Below are 22905 nucleotides of genomic sequence, written 5' to 3' on the forward strand. Positions count from 1 at the left end.
TGCAATTCCTGCATTAATGGCTTATGATTTAATCCTTTTAATCGCTAAAATCTAGTCGTAAATAATATATATGGTCATCTTGATTAATACCGAGTGGGTTTTGGAAACATATGAGCTGTTTGAATGGGGTGAGAGCTCTGACAGATGTTATGTAAACCACACAGACCACTGACTTTAGCATCACTCAGCGGTCACGTCAACAGCTCTACGGGGCCTTAAACACCCAAACTCCCTAATGCCTTTTGTTTACACAGAGCTTCTTCTCTGGAGAAACAGCCCAAAAAAGAGCAAGCAAGCATCTCCCAGCTCTGCACAAATGCATGCACCTAAACTCACAGACATCCTCTTTCTCTTTCCCTCTCACTTCTCTCCACTCTTTCATCCTTTCTTTTCTTCCTGCTCTCTTGTTCTATAGTGTGTTTGATCATCAGTCCTCTGCAACAAAATGTTTGGAGGAGTTGAATTCCAGCAACGAGGGCTGCACTGTTGTGTGTCTCTCAGTGGGACCACTCTGGCAGTCACACTGGAGTCTGCACTGTGCCAGATAAAAACAGCCTTTGAAGCTCTCCAGTACTTTTGAGTTGTGCCCAGATTAAGACACAGTTTGTTGAAGAAGAAAAAAAACCAACAACAACTGCGAAAAAGCTCCAAGCATTAACTCACCTTCTTCTCCTCTGTGTCTGCAGAGTCCTGGAGCTGCATTGGTCCTCCTGTGTGTGTGCAGCTGGCCGAGGTGTGCGTTTGAGCCTCAGCATGAAAGAGATTGAGAGTGTGTGGTGCACCTTCCTCCCTCATTCAGCCCCCCTGGTCGGTTGTCAATGCTGAATACAAACTAACACTTAGAAAAATAGGACTTCTGCCTAGTGATGCATTGCCATCTACGATTTCTTTGTTTTCCTCGCTGTGGTTGGCACACTCTGTGCTTCTCTTTGAAACGCTGCAAGAGAAGAAGTGTCTGCTGTAAGGATTTTCTCAAATCTTTGCCTTTACTCCCTTTTTTTTGTCACTGACACATCACCTAACAAGTGCCTGTCCCCTTTTGTTCAGCCTCCTTCTCCTCTCCTTTCAGCTGCTTTCTCTCTCTCTCTGCCTCACGCTTCCCTGTAGTGCATTTCCCTCAGTCTGCTTTCCAGTTTTCTCCTCCCCTTCTCGCTCACTCTCTCTCTCACTCCCCCTCTTCTTCACGCACACTCGATCTGTCCAGATGCAGCCAGGATTGTGTATCCCACTCTCCTCGTGCTCGACTCTCCCCCCTCTTCCCCAAGTTCACACCATCTATCAAATGTCATCATCAGCCGCAGGAGCATTTGCCCGCCCCAACAACCCCCAACAAAACCACACATGAACACACACACACGCACACACACACACACACACACACACACACACTCACACACAGTACTCTTCTCTGGTTTCTTGGACAATGGTGTGATGCCTTGACACCAGTTCACATAAGATCTGATAAAGCCCCAAAACACTCTAAATGATTACTATTTTGATATGAAACCTTTAGAGGCAACAGGTGTAATGAAATGTCAGTCAGTAGACAAGTCTTGTAGTCAAGACCACCTAAACCGAGACCAAGTCATGACCAGGACCAGAGTGTATCAAGGTTGAGACAAGACCAAGACTTTGAGGGGTTGAGACCGAGTCAAGATCAAGACCAGACCAGTGCGAGTCCCACACTGCATGACACACCTTAGGATAAAATGTGGAACATGCAAACCATAGCCACTCCTCAAAATGATCTGAAAGATCTACATAAAAACGCCTACAGAAAACAATAGAAAATTCCTTTTCATTTACCTCTTTTATTGCCGTATAATATATAACAATTTAGTGATATTCCCACCGTTGTGGTCTTGACCGGTCTTGAGATAAAATCGTAATTTAACCTTTATTTAACCAGGAGTCAATGAGATTAAAAATCTCTTTTTCAAGAGTGTCCTGGCCAAGATAGGCAGCAGCACAGTAACACGGTTGCAGACAAACGAAGACAAAGAGCTAATTACAGAATCATAAGGAACCAAAAAATTAATTCATCAGCATTCAAAACATCTGCAGCCAGATGTGCTTGCTTCCAAGTCTTTTAGAAGCACTTTAAGGACATTCAGTGAGACCAGCTCTTGAAGATGCATGTCATTTTGTAACTGATTCCAAGAAGAGGGAGCAGCATACTTGAATGCCCTTTTTCAAAGTTCAGCACGGACTTTGGGGACAGTTAATAGGTTTAAGTTCTTGGGAGCGGAGGCAGGATCTTCCCGTACTTTTTTGAAGGATGTAGATCCGCAGGTAAGATGGAAGCAGACCGAGAATAGCCTTATAAATAAGAATACGCCAGTGGTTCAGGCTACAGGTGGACAAGGCAGACCATCCTACCTGAGCATTCGAAGAGTAATGGTGTGTAAGGGCTGTAACATTTTAAATAAAGTGCTCCATGGTAGACAGTATCCAGCATGCGTAGGCTTTGAGAAGATGCATGAATAGAACGTCACCATAGTCCAGCACAGACAAAAAAGGTGGCAGCGACAAGTCTCTTTTTGGCCTTAAAGGAAAAACAAGACTTGTTTCTAAAATAAAAATCCAAATTCAGCTTATGTTTTTTCCCCAGCTTTTACTGCGATCAAGACCTTCAAAAAGTGGTCTTGAGACCGGTGCAATACTAATGTCAGTCAATAAATGTGGGGGAGATTAGTGCTGGTATAAGACTACGGAATAATAGTTGTTTAGGAGGAGGGTGAGAAAAGAGATAAAAGGAGCACGGACAGCAGGTGAGCTTCAACAAGTCTGATCACGACTTTGCATTATTGGACACCTTCATCGGAAATTCCTGACTTTGCAGCCCGAGCAAACCCACATCAAGGCATGTGCATCTCGGCTCGGAGGTGTGTGAGTGTGCGTCTATATCAGGACCAGCTGCTGCAGATAAATAATTCAGCCTCGTCACTGTCTGGAGGCACATCGGGCGAGGCAGGCAGGTAGAGGACAAATCACATTAGAGGACCATTAAAGCTGTATATGGCTTTAGGAGAGGCCATTCGTCTGCTATGAGGCTAATAACCCTCAATGTGAGCCTCATTAAGACTGTACAAACTCGGCACAGATCACTTAATAAGAGATTCTGATAGAATAACTGGCTGATATCTTAGTGCGGGGGCATTTCTCAGTGTTACCGCTGCTATAATGCCGCGTCTTCATTGAAATAATATGCACATATATAGCGTATGAATGCCACAGTAATGCGCAAGGCAGTTAGCGTGTCATTTGTATGGCATGTAGACTGTAGCCTAGTCCAATGTAAACGCATCCACGTAAATATCCTGGTACTTATGTAACGTTGTTTCTGTACGTATTTTACTTAGTTTATGTACTTATTTCAAGCCCAACCATGATATTTTTCCTAAACGTAATTAAGTGGTTTTGTTACCTAAACCTAACTACGTACGTTGCCATAGTTTTGCTGCATGGCGTAAAAAAATGACACGCGAAATGGCTAATATATACATCCTCATGACACGCAGAATGTCTGTGTAATGTTGTGCTATTTATTTTTACTTTTATAAAAAATACGGAGGACTTAATTTACTTTGTTTTTTTATTTTTCAAATTAGTAGCCAATGAAGGAAAAGAAAAGTAATACTTATAATAACCATAATCTTAGTCAAACAATACTGCTTAAAAACAAAAACAAAAAAGCAGGGGCGAATAAACAAGGACATATAGACAAATAGCAAAAATTACAGAAAACAACGAGCTCATGTGCTATTTATATGCCTTCTCATGATACCGGGTTGGCACATCATACATTTAGCACAGTGTGTTTGGTGCAGACAGGCACCAGGAAGCATCTAAGACAGTGGAAATGGCGCCTTTTTTAATGTGAAATAGTTCATTCATACAGTTCTTTGAAAGACATGAGACTCAAGCAGAGTCGTGCTCTGATTGTTTAAACATTCTTCTACCTAAAAAGCCCAACAAGCCGTAAATTATTGTCAGTGATGTAAACAGAGCTGCAAACACTTACTCTACTACTCTGGGTCTTCCTGTAAACTAAATTTAAGCATAAAAACAGTGGGAAAGCTGCAGGGCTATGACTTCCTTCTCCGTAGGAAAACATTAAGGCGGCAGAGCTCTCATTAGCAGCAACCAAAGTTGTGTCTTTTATTTTTGCATTTTTACGGATCAAGGATGCACTCAAAAGATATTCTATACATGATAAAAACAACTGTGCTTCCGGCATCAGATGCTCTTCCCCTAGACCTTTCAGTCAAATATCAACTGCACTATCAGGGTCAGACATTTCTCCATTATTTTTAATGCAATGCAGTAAAAGCATCTCTGCCCATGTGCCAACATGCAGTGGAGCTGTAAGGTCAGACTGTCCTCCAAGCCTCTCCTATGGCCCCATCTCCTGGCCACGGGGCTGTAAAGCATCGGCTATTAACATTCACGGCGTCCCTGTGGACCCTCAGACTCAGTAGTTAACGTTGTGACGAGGAGGATGGGGAGCAGAGTGATGTTACAGATGAACAATGGAGAAAGAGAGAGAGAGAGAGGTTCAGAGGGAGTCTTTCAGATGCAACGAGACAGAAGGAAGAAAGCAAGAGTGATTTCAGGGGCTCTGCTATGGCAGATTGTGGAAGAGTGGAAACTGAGCGCCTGCGTAATTTCAGTATCTCTATTAATCCATGTCTGCTGGGTGCTCTGCAGTTGTAACATCAGTGAGAACGCTTCCACTTATGTCACAGCCCATGGAGGGCTATTAAAATGACTGTGTCGTAAAAGAAAAATGTGTTTAACAGTGTCTGGACTCCTGTTACTATCCCCGTATCATACGTGGTCAAAAGAATGTGCCAGATATTTCCAATTAGTCGCAGTGGATTGTTGCCCCTTTGCCAAATATACCAGGCTGACACAAGCTCTGTTGCAGACGTGGGCCAGGAATAGCATTGCCCCACATACAGTACATACAAAGTTCACTAATTTTACATATTGCTGACGAGAAATGTGTGTTGACATTCCCTAATGGAGTCTGGAGGAACAGGCGGCGCATTATGCTGAGCTGGTGAAATGCTAAGTGTCTCTACGGTCTAATCTAAATGATAAGATGTTAGTCGGGGCCTGGGGAAACAGGAAGATCCCTCTCCGTTAGAATAAATACCACATCAAACAAACTGTGGTGTTTGAAGTACACAGCTACTAGGATGGCCTCAGAACTGCTCTTTCATTCTGCGCTTTGAATTAAAGGAACGGGACAGAGTGTGTTTACACAAAATAATACAGTCTTAGGAATACCCTGCTTCCCTTGTAGTGAGGCCTGTCTGACACAACATGCATTCAGCCTCAACAATTTAAAGACAAGCAGCAGAAAAATATTATGTAGGTAAATACACAGACAACACCATGTCCTACAAGTATCCCAGATTTTGTGGACAAACAGGTGTTTTCCGTATTGCACTGGGTGAGTTAAAGGGCACCTATTGTGCTTATTTTCAGGTTCATATTTGTATTTTTGGTTTCTACTAGAACATGTTTACATGTTTTAATGTTCAAAAAACACTTTATTTTTCTCATACCGGCTGTGCTGAAGCATCTCTTTTCACCCTTTGTCGGAAACGCTCTGTTTGAGCTCCTGCCCCGCCCTCTCGAAAAGTCCAGTCTGCTCTGATTGGTCAGCTGGCCCATTCTGTTGTGATTGGTCAACCAAACCAAACTCTTCGGACTCCGCTCCAGCTCCGCTTGAACTAGATTTGTTTGAGGGCGTGCCAAACTAGCCGCTGGGCAAAGTGTGTTACTTGGTGACATCACCATGTTACAGAAAATAAAGAGGGGACTTCAAGCGAGGCGTTTCAGGAGCAGTGTTTCTGTTGGGGAGAGTAACTCCATTTAGTGTGGACTTTGTTTTGGACTCACCGCGTTGAAGTTGTGGAAGAGGCTCATGCTGTGTGGAGGGGCGGTCTCCATGGGGAACTGTAGGAAGGGTTTCATGTCCAGGTGGGGCTGGAGCATCGTGGGGGTCCGCAAGAACGTCGGCACCGCCGCCCCGGCCCGGTTTATGCCTCCTGCAAACAGACAAAGACATAAGTAGATAAATATACATGCCATATTCTTACATCTCAAATAGAATTAAAACAGTCTCCATGTTTGTTTGAACAATTACTGGCAATAAATGTCTTTACTGAAGTATAAAATAGAAATAGAGAGAATTAAATGGAGCTTATTACAGCTCGCGTGATGCTTGCTGGAATCTGCCTCTGAATTCCAAAAAGCACAATGAGCCATAATTGCACCGCAAAGCAATTATTTCTCTGCATACAGAACAAAACTATGTGGCACCCCAGTGGAACACGTAATCTCTAAACTGAGAGGAAGAAAAGCAGCATTTGGGCCGTTAAGGATGCTTGAATGACTGCTGTGGTTTTTCCTGACAAGTTGACAAGACTGAAGCGCCAAAGTACAGCAGGCAGCACTGCTGTGCACACAAAAATGCTGTGATACTGAGGGCTTTCTGCGCTTTGTAGAACTCCCATCAACGAAGCATTTCATTATACTACTAAAACATTCACATCAATTGAAGCAGGAATGCCACAGAGAAGAAAAGAATGCCACAGAGTCTATGGGGATTTCTCTTATCCACCTGCCTGCCGCTCTCCTCTCTTCTCCTGGGAGACATCTGCAGCTTGATGATAATGAGTTTCATCTCAGCGTGTGTCTCTTTATGTCGTCCTGACTCGCGCACTAGAGTTGGATCACTTGGTTGTGTCCAATCATGGATTCCTCTACTCACGTCTGACAACATGCTGTTTGAGCAGATTTTCACAGGAGCTAAAACACAGTCACTGCAAGGGTATCCTACACGCACACCCACCTGTGCCACTATGTCAATGTTTAATTCTCCTTTAAGAGCGTGCGAGGCTCTCATAATGATACACTGCTCCCTATTCTCGTCATTGCTCCCATCTGCCTTCTCTTCCTCTCCTCCTTATCCCCCCCTCGCCTCCTCTTTAACCTCTGTCAAGGATGATAGTGATGGGGCCCACACAGCAAAACTCAGCCTCAGCAAGCTCTTAGATTAAGCCTCTTAATATCCGCAACTGGATTTCTGTGGCTTTCAAATTCCCCCGAGACTTAAAGCTTTGCCGTTCTCCTTTTTTTTGGGATTGCTCTAAGCTACTCTCTCGCTCCGTTACTCGCTGCTGCTTCCTGCTGCAACCCGCCTCTACCTGCTTCCACACTGTCACATGGTAATTTGTGCATTATTTGACACCTCTGCATTTTCATCAAGCTTTATGTCAACTGAATGTGAGGCAGAGTAAATAATATGGCTGCCGCATGGATATGAATATGGTGTTAGCAGAGGCAGTTTCCAGAAGTTTGGATTAGAGAGAGAGACAGAGATAGAGGTTGACTTTGTCAGACTGAGTGAAAGTGCTGTCTCAGCTGAAGCCCAGCTGCCTTCTGCTGCGCATCTGTGCGCCTCGAGGTGGAGAGCAGCTACTGCATCATTACCTCTAGTTGGGCGTGTAAGTTTCTTCCGCTGAACAAACCACAGATACACAAATGTGGGCACATGTATGAATGCATAAATCCATGCACGCGACTATTCTTACACCGCGAGGAACAAGTGCCTGTTGGTTTTCCAGCTGGTGGATTGTACTCTTTTCATCATCGCAGGCCGACTCAGAGCTCTTAAACACCTCACCATCATACAAAAACATTTCAGTATGAAAGTCTCACACTTTGTTGTTATGTATGCACAGATTTCACAAATTTCTCAGAAGTACAAATATCCTCAGTCAGTCTTTTAAGCTGCGCTCCTCCTAGATGCTGTTTGTTGTGATGAGGGATGATGGGAGGTCCTGTAGCTGCTCTCTCCTCCACCTCTGCCTCCATGACTGATGGAGGCAGCTCCTCCGCCGGGGCTGCACCACTAACAACATGACTAATGCACTGCCTCTTGACTGCGTTTATCATGACACTATACCGCATGTTGATACATGGCCTGCCTGCGCGTGTCTGTGGCTCTTTTGTGCAGGAATGTGTGCGTGCATGTGCTTGGAAGGAGTGTTAGCTGTTAGTTGCACAGTAGTAATGTTTGCAGCTCCCTAGTGAGTCTGCACTTGAACATGGAGGCTGTTACTGGCAGTGGGTCAGCCAGCCTCAGGCAGGCCGACAAACGGAGAGATTCTCAGAACGAGTCTCTGCAGCAGCAGCAGGAGAGATCTGAGGGACTGAATGGAGCCGAGGACCAGAGAGAAGAGAGAGGAACGGCCGTCCTTGGAGCAAAGACACAATCTGTCTCATCAGGGACACTGTGTGTGCATGTGTGTGTATGTGTGTGTGTGTGTGTGTGTGTGTGTCAGTGTGCATAAATCACAGTGTGGCTGCTTTCTTCTCCCAGCGTATAATTACCCCATTAATTTAAACCTCTCTTTGGGGACCTTCCCACAGTGTAAATCAAACAAATTGCTGTACGGAGCCGGAGTGTGCCTGTGTGACCTGCGTGAGTTCTAGTGCATGTGTGTGTGTTAGTGCGGAGTGTGTGTGATGTTTGTATGTGGTCCCACCAGACTTTACACAATGACAAAATCTTACATTAGAGCCAGAGCTAATAAAATGATAAGTCTTAAGTGTTTCTTATTAAAAAAAACAAACTGTTTTGTAACAACAATAGAACAAGATAACAACCACATGGTCCAATAAAACCACAGCCACAGTTCACACCGCATTGCTACCGTGCACAGCTGTAACAGCAGGGCTGAATGGATTCTTTCATTAATCAACAGCAACAACAAGCAAAAATGCTGAACATTTACTGGTTCTTAACAGTGAGGATTTCTCTCTTTTGCATTACTGTAAATTGAAAACCTTCAGTCAAAAAATACAAGCAATTTGAAGACATGACCTTGACCATAAGGACACTTTTCCCGTTCTCATTTCCGACCTCAAATAGCCACGCTTTGACACGGACGTTGGCGTTCGATACAGCCGCACAAGGCACCCTTTAGCGGCGGTATGAGACGCACCGTGCGTTCCATGAACCACAATCTAAACCCGTCCACAGCAATAGTAAATGCTCAGAGAAAGTGATGTGATGATGTTGTATGTGTGCTCACAACATCAAGTCACATTTGCACTGTAAAAACGTAGTCATTTTAAGCCCAACCATGTTGTTTTTCCTAAACCTAACTGACTGGTGTTGTTGCCTAAACCTAAGCAAGAGTTTTTGTTTAATTCACAACATTAAGCATGAGTTTACCTCTGACTGAAAAATGACGCCGAGGGGTCTGACAAAGCGTCAGTATGTGACAAGTTTGGATGAGAACATGTTGGGACACTGTGATGGACATTTTTCTCTATTTTCTGATTAACTAACTGGTTGAAAGAACATACAAATATATATATTTATTATGGTCACGTAAAAATGAGCTGGTACATAACAATGTCTGTCTTCACTCTATCCCCTCCCTCGGCTCTCCCTACTGGCTCTTGGAGGCTGATCTGTGTGAGACAGAGTGACAGACAGGCCAGTCTGGAGGAGCTGCGAGGACTCGGACAGTGATTTGGATGTTGTTAAACCCTCTGGCGCGACAGGAATCCTACCAGACTTGCAGCGGCCATAATCAGAGCTCTTAAAAGGCCCGCGGGACACCGCCAGAGGGCTCGATGTTGCAGCCAGCGGCTTGCTTGAAGTGTGGGGGAGTATGTGCGTGTGAGCTTTTGCGGTTCGGGGCATTGAAAATAAGGACATCTTTGGTTTGAATTTTGATTTCTTTAAAAAGTCAATAAAGAGTAAATAAAAAAAAAAAGCATGCTCACACCGTCGTTACACAAACAGAGAAAGTAGAACAGTACAAAAGAGAAACAGACAAACAGGATCTGCAGGTGGAGGCAGAGGGGAAAGAGTTAAAGATGAAACTGGTGCAGTATAGACGGAGTGTTGGGGGGAAAGAAGGAGGGTTAAAATTAGATAGCAGGCAGAGGAGAGATCAAAGGCGAGAGCGACTGATTCTCCTATTTGGAATAATTCGCCAGCCTGCGTGGTCCTGATAAATCTGCTATTGGCCACATCCCCGCCTCCACTTGGGAAATACACACATCCACACACACATCCACACACAAATCAATGCTCCCCATCCTATCCTGTGTGTTTGGGTTTGAACAAGTGGAGGAAAATAACACACGAGTAAAGTGCAAATATCATACGGTCAATCAAAATCAATTAATCAAACAAAGATAAAAATATGATATTTAAAGGGGTTTCACATGAAAAGCAATATACGGTTTTGTATATTACAAAACATTATTCCATCAATAAAGTGTAAGCTTGTTATGCTCATGCAGGATTGTGTTCACTCCAGTGAATTTCTAACTCTAGAAACTGAAGCTGACAGAGGAAAGATCTTATAAAAATCACCATGGGGTGTTTTCCTCGTCTCCGATGCAAGACAAAAAGCGGTTTCTAGAATCTAGGCTAAGAGAATCTTTTCATGTCTTGAGATTATCTAACAGGCTGTGTAGGTTGTGCCTGCTCTCCCATGGGCGTTGGGTGCATTCAGGGGAGAACAATGGGAGCGGGCTAGTTGGCACCGGGCTCGCTGGACAGGCACAGATGTGCCAGGGTTGTTGGCAGCAAAGGCAGGGGGGAAGGAGAAGGAGGTGGTAACAGTCAGGCTGCCAACTCGCCTCTCTGCAAGCGGGCACCTGTCCTCCACGTGGCGCAGAGGGGAGGGCGACATCAGGACTACATACTCAGTTATAGTTAGTGCTGCTGATGTGGGAACATTACAGACAGGAACGCTGTAAGATTCAATACATTTGATAACACATGGCCCGACTGAGATAAACATAATATTATTTTTTGGCAAAGTTCTGTGCCACGCAGCAGCTTTAGTGATTATCTGTACAGCGTTCATAATTTTACTTTATCGACATAGTGTGCACGGGGCATTGAAATTGAGATAACTGCTGGCTCTAAATCCTGAGAAAACCTGCCCTCGGCTTATGTATACATTATTGAGGCGACTCCGAGTCGAGTGAGATGATTTAAAGAGACCGGGGCTGCACTGGGAGCTTCCTCAACATATTCCCCAACATAGTCTCCCTCGTCAAACCTCTTTTTCTCTGTCTCTCTCTCTCTCTCTCCCATGCACACACAACAGAGCACATCAGACTGGTACTGCAGAGACACCATTAGCAACTCCTCAGACCCAGAGTGACAGTTCAGAGGATGGTGGCTGTCTGCACATTGACTAACTCAGGGCTGAGATACAAACTGGGGTTGCCAGACTATTTCATAACCACTGAGGAGGAGGCGTCTAAATGACTGGTTTATTATTATTATTATAACAGTGTTTGTGGTCAGGCGAAGCTGTTTCATATGGGTTGTAGTGGGTGACAAATGGCCTGCCATCTGTCTGTCTGTCTGTCTCCATTTGTCTTAACCATCTCTCTCTCGCTCTCGTTCGCAGCCTCGCCTCCCTCATGATCAGCTCAGTGTGTATTCCGGGGTTGAACACAGCTGTGCCCCGGCCTACAGGAATAGCCAATTCATTTGAGCCGTGGAGGCAGCGTGCGGACGCAGCGAGGGTGCAAGAGGGAAACTGAAGGGAGAATGAACATTTTGGCCCTGCTCCATTCAGTATTCCCGTCCAGTCTCGGGGCCCAGCAGGACTGTGAGGTGTGCCTGCCTTTCACCTGACCACAGGCACAATCAACAGCATCACAGGCCTGAGCAAAAAGCCCTGCACAAATGCACAAAAAAAAAGCACTCACACACTTACATCTCAATGCACCCACTTTCACACATATAGAGGATTATCCAGCCGGGCCCATGAAAGGCAAAACTCCTGACATGACTCCTCAGACTGACTCACATGTCTCTCTCTGTCCATCATAAAGTAGTTGAGTCTGTTTTAAGTTTGCCTCCACATATCCCCGTCAAAGCAGCCTGATGATGCCTCACCTGTCACCTCAGGATCCTGCAGCACAGAGCACTGCGCAGGTCATTAGCCCTGAGTGTTTGTATCCTAAGCTGCTTGATGCTCCGCTCACAGACAGCTGTGGCAGCAGGCAGCCTTCCACCAGATAGCAATGAATTATGAACTCACAGCCTCTGACTCACAGGTAGCGATGCGCTTTGTCAGAGAAAGCACTGAGTGCAACAAGGCTCACACAGTGCTGGGAGTCACACAAGCGTGGAAAAAAAAAACCTGACCAGGTAGATGTGACTCTAAGTGGCCACTAGAGTGTGCTGCTGAGCCCCTCTGTGGACTTCAAAGCAGACACTTCTTTTAGAGCCGGAAAATGATTGTGAAATATAAAAACCATCAAACTTTATCGTCCCCATCTTCTCTAATCATGGTATGCTAATTCATAGCTTCCTATGAAGGTTAATACATGCACACAAAGGTAGGAGGATGCAGATAAAGATCTGTTTGATTCGCTGCCTGGAAGTGCTGGTGTTATGCTACGCTTTAATGGGAGGATTATGCAGGGGAAAGCTGGGAAAGCTGAAACTTGTTTCCTTGCCTCAAATGCCAGTTGGCTTCTCTGTATGCATTAATGTTGCATGTAAGGTATGTGTGTGTGTGTGTGCGCTCGTGTGTATGTCAGGTAGTGTAAAAGGGTTATGAGAGCTTAGTTATGGTGGAATAATGCAGCGGTCGATGCTCAACACTTCAGCACAGTGCTAGGTATTAGTCAGAACATGTCTCGGCCCTTAATCCAAATATACGCACTGCAGTGAGATTTATGAACACACACTCACAAAACTGACAATAACCCTTTACTGTACAGCGCTGTGTGAAATATGGTGGCTTTATTCATTTATTATAACTGCACTATTCTATGCCTTAGATTATCATTTTGCTTTTACATTTACTTGTTTGATTTTCCCTTTTATATATACATATTTTATGAGCATTGTTGAAGTAACCCGAGACCAAAGATTTTCATTGCAAATGACTGCTTTGCTGGAATTGAGATATGACAATACGAACCCTGGCTTATGAATGAATACTGGCTTTGTTTCTGAATGTTTTTCTTTGCAGCAGTAATCTGACTGCACAGGCAACATGTTTGTGTCTGTGTACATATTTCCGCATCAGAGGGAGGGTGTTAAACTTTCCCCTCTAATTGTACGTCTTTTAGACTTTACCCAACCTACCAATTTGGAGAACGGCAATTTTGCTAATTTGGTTGCACTGTAAGGTACAAGTAAAGTACAGACTGCAGCAGAGTGTGTGGTATTATGATCTGTGGCTGCCGGGATGTTAAAGTTAAAATAGCTTCCAATGAGTGATCAAAGCCTCCGAAATCTAAAGTCTCACACGCATAGTTTACATTTTTAGGCGAGAGGACAACAAAGTGTAAGTTCATCATCCGCCTCCTATCCCAACACACACACACCAGAAACTCAATCTGCTGCCCTTTGCAATCTGATCAGAGAACTTAACTCCGGACAGGTCCATTTCAGGAGCAGCTTCTCTTCCAAAAATTATCGCATATAACGAACAACACCAGACATACGCACTCGTATAGACGCTACACACACAGATAAACCTTCAGCCAGGAGTATTGTGCATAATGACAGAGTGGATGGGGCGGTAATGACACCCTAGTGAGATAATATGACAGTGGTAGGCCCCCCAAAAAGCCTCCCCAAAAGATCCTTCCTTGATCTCTCCTAAGTAGCTGCATCAAGGCTGGGAGGATTTAATTGCCAGTCTGTCTCTTTGGTAGACACTGAGGAGGTGACTGGGGAATCCAAGAGAGACGGGGAGAAGAAAGATGGGCGCTAAGGGAGGAGGTGTGATGCAAAAATAATGGGATGGAATGAGGGTGAAGACAGCCTCTGATGCCCCTGACTGTCAACTCCACAATACACAGTGTCCAGAAAACAGACCAGAGCCAGCGCACGTGTTTGAGCCAAAGAAGCAGATGCACGCCCCTTTAATCCTTCAGATAAATCTCCTGCTGGCTCTGCGTCCAGCAGCGACTGAACTTTGGGAGGCTTTTGGCTTTTGTTACTTGTGGGGTTGTGTGCTGGTACAAACATGCACATACATGCACACGCTGATCTCTCTGGCGTAGGTTGCGATCTTCCTGATTCATACTGTGGATATGTTGCAGCGCTGCGATCAGCTTTGCAAAGCCAAATCCTTTTGACTCAGTAGTTTTCCCCTTTCTTTTTAACATTGGATCTGTATTATCCACCCATCGAAGGGCAGTAAAGGTGGGCCGGTAAAATGAGACAGCTCTATTCCTTCCCACATGACTGATATCCTATTTGACTCCGGTTCCACCTTAAATCAATGATAATGATGATACTTTAGGAGAGTAGCCGCGTGTTGGGGTTTCTTGTTACAACCTGCACCAACCCATTCAGGACAGGATTAATAGACTTAATGAAAATATGTCTGAATTGGCCTCAGCCTCATTACATTCCAATGTGATGCTTATCTCTATAGCACCTAGCGTGATGAAACCCCACCATGTAATTAAGTTTGAACTATGGCGCAGGCACAAAATGATTTTGCAGTGCAAGGCTCAGCTAGTGTGCAGCCTGTGTGTGTGTGTGTGTGTGTGGTGACGGAGAGTGTTTGTGCTGTTTTGAGGTCAGTAATGACAGACAAATAGCTGTCAGGGCTAATGGGAGGGGACAGCCAGGGATGATGGGAACACAGAGAGAACAGCGCAGCGCAGCTCAACGCAGCCCGACTGTGGAGACGAGGCATACAGCGCTGCTACAGTGTTCACACACAGAGAGAGGGTCACAACGAGAGCACAAAGCAAACACACAAATATGCACAAACACACACCCCTGTGTGGTTACCCTTGTCAGGGCACTGGCATTCATTCCCTATATTTTATGTAACCTTATGTAAACCTGGATCCTTAAAGGAATACTCCACCGAAAATCTGTGACTTTCTACTCACTGCCAGTAGCTAGGCTTGAAGGGTATAGCTCTGACAAGATTGTTGCTTTCTTTTTCGCATACAGCTGCCGTAGGAGGCAGGAAAGAGGATTTTGCTGTGGTGCTGAGTGGTATGAGAAGTTTCTATGGACACTTGGTACTTTTTGCTGTGACTCACTGTTGGAAAACATTGTAGCTGCTGTGCATTTAAGCTGATGCTGCCATCCTCAGCAAAGAAGCAAGTGACAGGTGTGAAGTATTTGATACACAAATGATTTTCAGTGGAGTTTTCCATTATGCCTTCAGTATATTTCCACCAGGCTGCTCTCATACATCCCGTTAAATCAATACGTATTTAATCCACGTACTCGTGAACCGGGAAGTATAAAGAGCAACAAACACTGCGTAAAAACAACACTGGACTTTTGCCCAGGAGACTGGTGTCCGTTCCCCGTGTGAAACCAGAAGTCAACTTTGATTTATTTGTCACGTAATTTCCTTACTTGCCTACGCCACTTCCGAGGTTATTTTAACCCAAACTAAAATCTTTTCCTAAACTTAACTAAGTAGTTTTTGTCATGTAACTTCCATATTTAGGTTGCGCCATTCTGTAGTTATTTTAACCCAAACCATGCACTTTTCCTAAACCTAACTAAATACTTAAGCTTAACCAAGGCGATCTTTTCCTAAACCTAACATAATAGTTTTATTTTGAAAAGACTGGTGTGGAAATTGACACGTGTGTCACGTGTTTCTGGACATTTGTAGGAAAGCGCATGAAAAATGAGGAATAACTTTTCTTAAGAAATCATACAAACCGTATGAAATATTTGGAAATACAGCCTACATACAGTAACCTGTTTGAGTACTAGTCGTTCATTTCAAACATCATCCCAATCATTATTGTGATCCTGATGCCGTTATATAGCAGCATTTCTATGACAACTACCGTCCTGTTTTCTTTGCAAACTTGTGGGCCTTTAAAGCCCTTTGAGATGACATACTGTCATTTGAGGCTCTGGCGAAGCGTTTCAGAGATTGAGAGAAAATGTTGCTAATAGGTGAGCCTTCTGCTCACCGTAGCCGTCACAGTGAGCTCACGCGGAAGTCTAAACTATTAGAGAGATGGAGAGAAAATGATGCTTTCCCCGAGCTACTACTGCTGTAGCTACCGCAGCCATGAGCAGAAGGCTAAACTAATAAACACTTTCTCTCCATCACTGAAACGCTTCACTGATATTGTCTGGCTCTTTTTGATAAGTCTGTCTTCCTTTGTTTGGTTGCTTTGCAGTGTATGCAGTTGTTGCCGATGCTGGAATAGCAACTTTTCCTATAGACTTTCACCAAAGGGAAATGCACACGCATCTGTATTTCTAAAACAGCCAATAGGAACGCTCTCTCTCTGAAATGACCTGTGATTGGCCAAAGTCTCCGTCACCGGCTAGATTTTCTAAAGCCTGAAAACGGAGCCATGAGTAGGTGCAGAAGTCTAGTTTTCTCTCAGAACACTTGAATTACAATATGTTGAAAAGTTATTATTGAAATTTTGCCCAATGATGCCAAAAGTATTCTGCCTTCCCCTGCTTTAACAGGGAATAAACTGACTGTATCATCCAACAGCTGCAGTAAGAAGAGAAACAGCTTCGCCTCCATCCCCTCTGTCCTCTTTTAAATTCCCTGCTGTCTGTTCTCTTTCCTTCTCAGGTTTCTATCTTTTTATGTATTTTCCTTTTGTAATGAATGCTCCTCCCTTGGCCGAGGGCCAGTCAGGTGTGTAAGATGATCACAGAGTCGTCCAGGAGATGTGTCTGAATGTCTCTGGCTGTAGGCGACGTCTGAGTCGGTGATGGATGGATTGTTGGAATGAGGAGAAACCGAGGCATCGCTTTGTTGTGTCTGCTGAAAGACAGTGATCCACTGCAGCGGAGGGACATTAGACTTATGGCGCTGGGATATGGGAGAGAAAATGCTGTCTGTGTATCAGTGCACTGCAACGGGAGATAAAGAGATGGAGGGGAGAGAGGGAAGGAAAGAGAACAAGGTGACATTCTTCGCATGAGAAGGCAGCACTCCAGAACATTTCTGCCTCTCTCCACCTGTCCTCTATATTGTCCGTTGTTTTTCTTCCCTGCATCCTGTTCAAATCCGCTCCTACTTGTTCCCCCGCCACCCAGCCCCCACCCAAACCCACATTTCTCCCCTTCTTCCCTTGTTCAAGGCGGTGGTCACACACCCAGGTGGAACAATAGCCAGTGACTTTATTCCCATGCACCTCCCAGAAACCTGCGCCCTCAGGTATGGAATTCTATCACTCAGTCACAATCGGGTGGATCAACCCGAATACACTTCGAGGGACGGCAACAAAGGCGCCAGATTCTCTCTGAGATTAGACCCCCCCGCTCCAAGGGAAGAGGAAAAGGAGGAGGCATGATGGGTACATGTAGGTGTGCTCTTTGAAGAACAGCAACCATAATGTACCGTTGCCCTGACCAATGTTTGCCAGTCCATTTCAATGACTTCCATTCCCCAAGGAGGGTAGAGGGCAATATGCTATCAGCCTAATAGAGTGGGGGAGGAAACTTTATGTGGTTGACGTCCACTGCTTTTATTCCAGCCCTGCAGTGTATTGTCTATGAATATGGAGTAGCCATGTCCTCTAACACGCCGTTCTCTGTTCCTCCCTGGGCAATCCAACCACAATCTCTTTAAGTGCTGGGGGGTGTCTTTTGTAATGTCACTTGTCATTGGTGTGACCACAAATGACACTTTTGTTTAAATCAGCATCCATCACCTCCCCCTGCAAAGAATAGCTGGCAGCCGGGGAGGTGTGCACGCTCAGAGAATCAGGGCAAGCTGCCGAGAACATTTTTAAAGGTTAAAACATCTGAGATTTAAAACGCTGTGTTGAAATTGCGCGCCAACACTTTGTAATTGAGACTTTTGTAAGTGAAACACACACATAAGGTTCCCCCCCATGGATGCTAATTCCCCTGGCATAGCTCATTAATTGAAAGAGGGAAACCTCCTTGAACCAGACCTGAGCTCATTTGTCAAAGTAGAGAGCAGTGTTTCCCCTCTGTTGTCTCACACATAGAAGCTAAGTCAAGAGCAAGCTTTATGCGTTTTCATACCTCATCCTCCCACACCTTCAAGTTCAGCTGAGGCGTATTCAGCATATTTTTCCATGATAGCGGCTGATGCATTATTCAGTGAGCTCTGGTTGATCTTGGCTGTAATAAATCCATGCTCTATAGACACGTGGACATAAACCCCGCACACACTCACACACACACGCAGACTTGCATTCTCCAGTGTTGATGCATGATGAATAAAAAGGAAGTGAGCATCTATGAATCACGCCGCCGTGGAGAGATCTTAAACAAAGCGTACCATGGATGAAAGGAGCGCTGGGCTTTTTGAAAAGCTTTCCAAAGCAGAATGGTAATGAGAGTAATGAGGATATCAGACGAACGTGGTGCAATATGCTTGTTAAAGTTGACAGCTGAATTACATCAGAGGTTCACCCCCCTGTGTAGCAAAACAATGCTGAAGTGAAATATTCTGTCACATATCCGAACCTTTCCTCACCTTACTGTAGGCATGGGCATAGAAGTGTTCACACTCATAACCTACAACAATGGTAGCATGGACACCTGGCACCAGAGGGTCATAGGATCACATAGCTTCAAAGGCTTTAAAGCGCAACTCATGCATCAAAATCAGTTGACTCATCACGAGGGCTGTGAATACAGTTGTTGTTTAAAGTCTTCTGTGGCTCTAGAGGGCGTCTCATTTTGGGTTTGGAGACATTAGAAACTGGAGCATGGAGTTTGAAAGACATTGTTGTATAGCAGGCCGTGACGGTCTAATGAAAGAATGATTGAGTTGCATTATGAGAAAAATATGTTTTGGACCCACACTAAGAACTAAAGTCAGGATATCTTCACTACTACATTTTGACTATTCTTTTTCAATCTGTCTCTTTCGTGTCCCGTCCCCGACTTCATGGAAGTGAAATACGAAAATCACTGGAGTGCTATTTTAAACAAGATACTGAACTTAAAGCCATAGTTTGTCATTTTTTGGAAAATACACATATTCGCTTTCTGGCGGAGAGTTAGATGAGAAAGTCGATACCACTCACTTATGTTGAATATAATGCTGCAGTCGGCAGCGGGTTAGCTGAACTGGGTGCAAAGAATCAGCCTATCAGCTCGTGGAAAGCTCACCGATTAACACGTTGCGGCACATTTCAACCAGATCCAGTGACGGAGGGCATCTCAAAGCTGTCCATTAATATCCTATGGAAAGCAGAAGCACCCATCTGGCGCGATGCTTCTAGCTCACAAAACTTGGACCAAGCTGTCCAACTAGGCGATGTTGTTCTATAATCAAACAAGATTCAGCAGTGGCATAGCCTATTTCTTGCCTCAAATGTTTTGAGAAATGTTGGTGGACTGTTTTAGATGAAATAATAGAAAGTTTATGAGCATTTTGTTCCCTGTTTGAAACGGCAAGCAGAAATCCAGGGACCAATCAGGCGCATTCAACAATAGGGTACGTCATCGCTTGAGTGAACAGATGAGTGGATCTGATGGACATGTACAGTAGCGTTAGGCTATATCTTGTTTCTTTAATCTGTACAAAAAACAAAGTGAAAAACTACAATTTGCCATTTTACGGAGGTGGGGGTTAAGTTTTGGATTATTTCTTGGCTCTGTTGCCAGGCAACCAGCAGACACTCCAGGAAGTTACTGGTCACGGATTGTCGTTTATTTGTACAGATTAAACAAACAACATATAATGTGTTAATTAGTGAGCTTTAGTGAGCTAACTGTTGCATTTATAGTCTTTTGCTAAACTAAGCTAACCGGCTGCTCGATGTGGCCTTATATTAAACATACAGATATGACCGTGGTATCAATCTTCTCTTCTAACTCTCTGCTGGAAAGCAAATAAATGTATTTTCCAACATGTCAAACTATTCTTTTGACCTTGAGCAACTGGCTATCACTGAGCTCTGAGCCCTCTGATTACGTGTTAACAGACACACAGTAAATATAGTGTTTAAGTGTGTCTCAGTGGGTGAACAAATAACAGCTCCTGCGAGTAAATCCTAAAATTCATATGCAGGAGTGCATCAGGGTTTTGACCTTATGTAAGACCTGGAGATGACCGTGTGCTCTAATTGGTGAAGTGAAAGAATACAAATTAGCTACGAAGACTGTGTGTCTGCGTGTCAGTCTGTATGGAGAACAGTGAGAACCGAGAGAGGAAGATTGAGAAAGGTGAAAAGGACAGAGTGCTGACTTGACATAATCTGGTTGTCAGACGATTCAGAGAGTCTGCACCCTCATGCACCCTGCCTGTTCTCCACCTCTTCCTCCACCTCTTCCTCCTCCTCCTCCTCCTCCTCCTCCTCCTCACCACCCGCCAACCAACCAGCGGCACTTTTTGGTGGCTCGGCGTGTCTGAAGATCGGAGGACGGGTATAAAAGAGGGACGGCTGACCATGCAGGAGTGTTTTCAGAGGGGAAGAGAGAGGAAGAGAGAGGAAGAGAGAGGAAGAGAGAGGAAGAGAGAGGAAGAGAGAGGAAGAGTTCAACGTCGCGTCTTAGGTGCTGCTTGGTTTTGCAGCCCGGGCCTCATTGTTATTATGATTTATTTTTTAATGAGCAGCACTGCCCTCCCCTCTGCCATACAAAGGCCTGATTGAATCTGGCGTTCCATTAGCATGTTAAAGAGGCCCAGCTTCATCTGTGAGCTGCTGACTGACAGTGGATATCATCTCTGTAATTGCTCGGTATACTGGAGCCAGAGAGAGAAGGGAGAGGGGGGAGAGACTGTAGAGGAAGGGGGGAGTTGAAGCAAGATAGGGAGGGAGGGATTAGGATTTGAAAAAAGGGGGTGGGGGAGTTGCAGGAACCGAGCTACATCTCTGTATATCTCAATTTGGTACGGTTGGGACCCCATGCAGAGAGCTGGGAGCAGTCGGTTTGAATAAGGTTTTTTTTTTAAGCTACACTTACAGCCCATGACAGTTATCAAAGCAGAAACAGTGGTGGTGTTTCATAATAGAAACCCTGCATGTACCGAAGCTGTTATACAAGGAAATGATGTCGCACAGATTTTTTTTGTTTATTAATGTTCCAGCCTGAGCAAAGCACACATGAGATTATGTTGTGTATATATACTGCTGTATACTGTAAGGACGTGACACAGTACCTGACACCTTCATGTGACAGTTTGCTCTTCTTGTCAGCTCTGCACCACGTTCCCTGCTCCCTCCCCACCTCTGTACGCATCATGTTTTTTGCTTTTTTCTCTCTCCCCCCTCTGTTTTCACTCTCCAACTCTTTCACATCTACTTCCTCATCCCCTGCATCACTGAGCACCTCCTCCTCCTCCTCCTCCTCCTCCTCCTCCATCGCCCTCTTCCTCTGTTCCCTCTCTTTCTTTGTGTCTCTCTCTCTCTCTCTGCAGTAAATGGTAATTGAACAAACAGTGTGGTGGAGGAGAGCTGCAGAAAAGATGGTTATCCTAACTCCACATGCCATGCATCCAAAATTAGCCCCCCTCCCTCCCTCCCTCCCTCCCTCCCTCTCTGTTCTCCTCTGCTCTGCTGTGACAGTGTGACATACATGCAGTCCCACAGCATCGTCAGCCTTGTGTATTAATATTGGAGGACAGCCCAATGGTACCATGGTGTGTGTGTGTGAGACTGGGGTGTGCAGCGCCAGCACATTTCCAACGGTGACACTGAAAGATGTCAAACACATAGAAGTACTCATATCCCAAATCTGCACAACATTGCAAAAGGGAAGTTCATGTTAGGCGCTGCAGGAACTGTCCAGATACTGTATGAAGTCATTGAATGAAGAGTCGTGTCGTACATAGAGCTGCAACGATTAATCGATTAGTTGTCAACTATTAAATTAATCGTCAACAGTTTTGATAATCGATCAATCGGTTTGAGTAATTCTTTAAGAAAAAAGTCTAGTGAATATTTTCTGGTTTCTTTACTCCTCTATGACAGTATTTGAGTTGTGGACAAAACAAGACATTTGAGGACGTCATCTTGGGCTTTGGGAAACACTGATTGACATTTTTCAACATTTCCAGACATTTTATAGACCAAACAATTAATCGATTAATCGAGAAAATAATCGACAGATTAATCAACGATTAAAATAATCGTTAGTTGCAGCCCTAGCTGTACAGCAGAATAAAATATGCGGGGCTTCCACATCAGAAACGACAATGCACAAAGCACATTATGTCACAATGTCTGTTTCAAATAAACTGGATACATTTACTAATGACATAATTAATGCGCCTGTTTAATGCTTCCAGGTCTTACTGTCACACAAAGCAGCTTAATCCATCAACCGCTGGCTGCTATCAGAGGTTTATTTTAATCAGAATGTGGTTCATGTTGCGTCCTATAACCATCGCCATTCTCACAGATATTTAAGTCCTGGACTGAGTATATAGACTTGTGTAATTTGGGGTTCTCTGACACGCATACAGCTCTGGCAGACTAAAAATTAACTTCTTTGGAGTTTTTAGTCGGTGCCAGAGCGCCATCGGACATGCCTCGTAAAAGTAAATATGGATTACTCAGTTTAATTTAGTTTAAAGACGTGCAGTGGCCAAGTGCTCAATTAGTTTCACATGTAGTAAACCCAGGCAACCTTACAGTACTCTTGAAAATGAAAAAAAGGGTCATCGACAAAAGAAAAGCAGTCAAAGCAAGGAGAAAAGGTATTATTTAGTTCAAACATGATTGAAAATGACAAGCATTTGACCTCATAGGCTTTTCATTACGGCGGAGATAATAAAAACCTACTTATAAAGATAATTCAGGGCCACTATGACTTTTAGTGTTTTCATCCCGTGCCATGCTTCAATTTTATGCATATCCACGTTTATTTTTAAATGCTGTTTGCATAATGCTGGACTGCATGTCCGTGTTTCATGTTGGCTT

General features: G+C 44.4%; 1 protein-coding gene across 3 annotated transcripts in view; it reads right to left on the reverse strand.

Annotated features, from left to right (window-relative positions):
- The window catches only part of znf385a (zinc finger protein 385A), a 73748-nt gene that overhangs the window by 26900 nt on the left and 23943 nt on the right, over nt 1-22905 (reverse strand). For 2 of the 3 annotated variants that reach the window (XM_074644389.1, XM_074644387.1), the window contains exon 2: nt 5914-6062. In XM_074644389.1, the coding sequence (XP_074500490.1) occupies nt 5914-6009 (96 nt within the window). In that variant the 5' untranslated portion in view covers nt 6010-6062. Of the gene's footprint in view, nt 1-663; nt 1205-5913; nt 6063-22905 lie in introns of those variants that run through there. The other variant, XM_074644388.1, reaches the window with a different exon arrangement.

The sequence above is a fragment of the Sebastes fasciatus genome, chromosome 8 (assembly GCF_043250625.1).
Source record: "Sebastes fasciatus isolate fSebFas1 chromosome 8, fSebFas1.pri, whole genome shotgun sequence".
Taxonomy (NCBI): Eukaryota; Metazoa; Chordata; class Actinopteri; order Perciformes; family Sebastidae; genus Sebastes; species Sebastes fasciatus.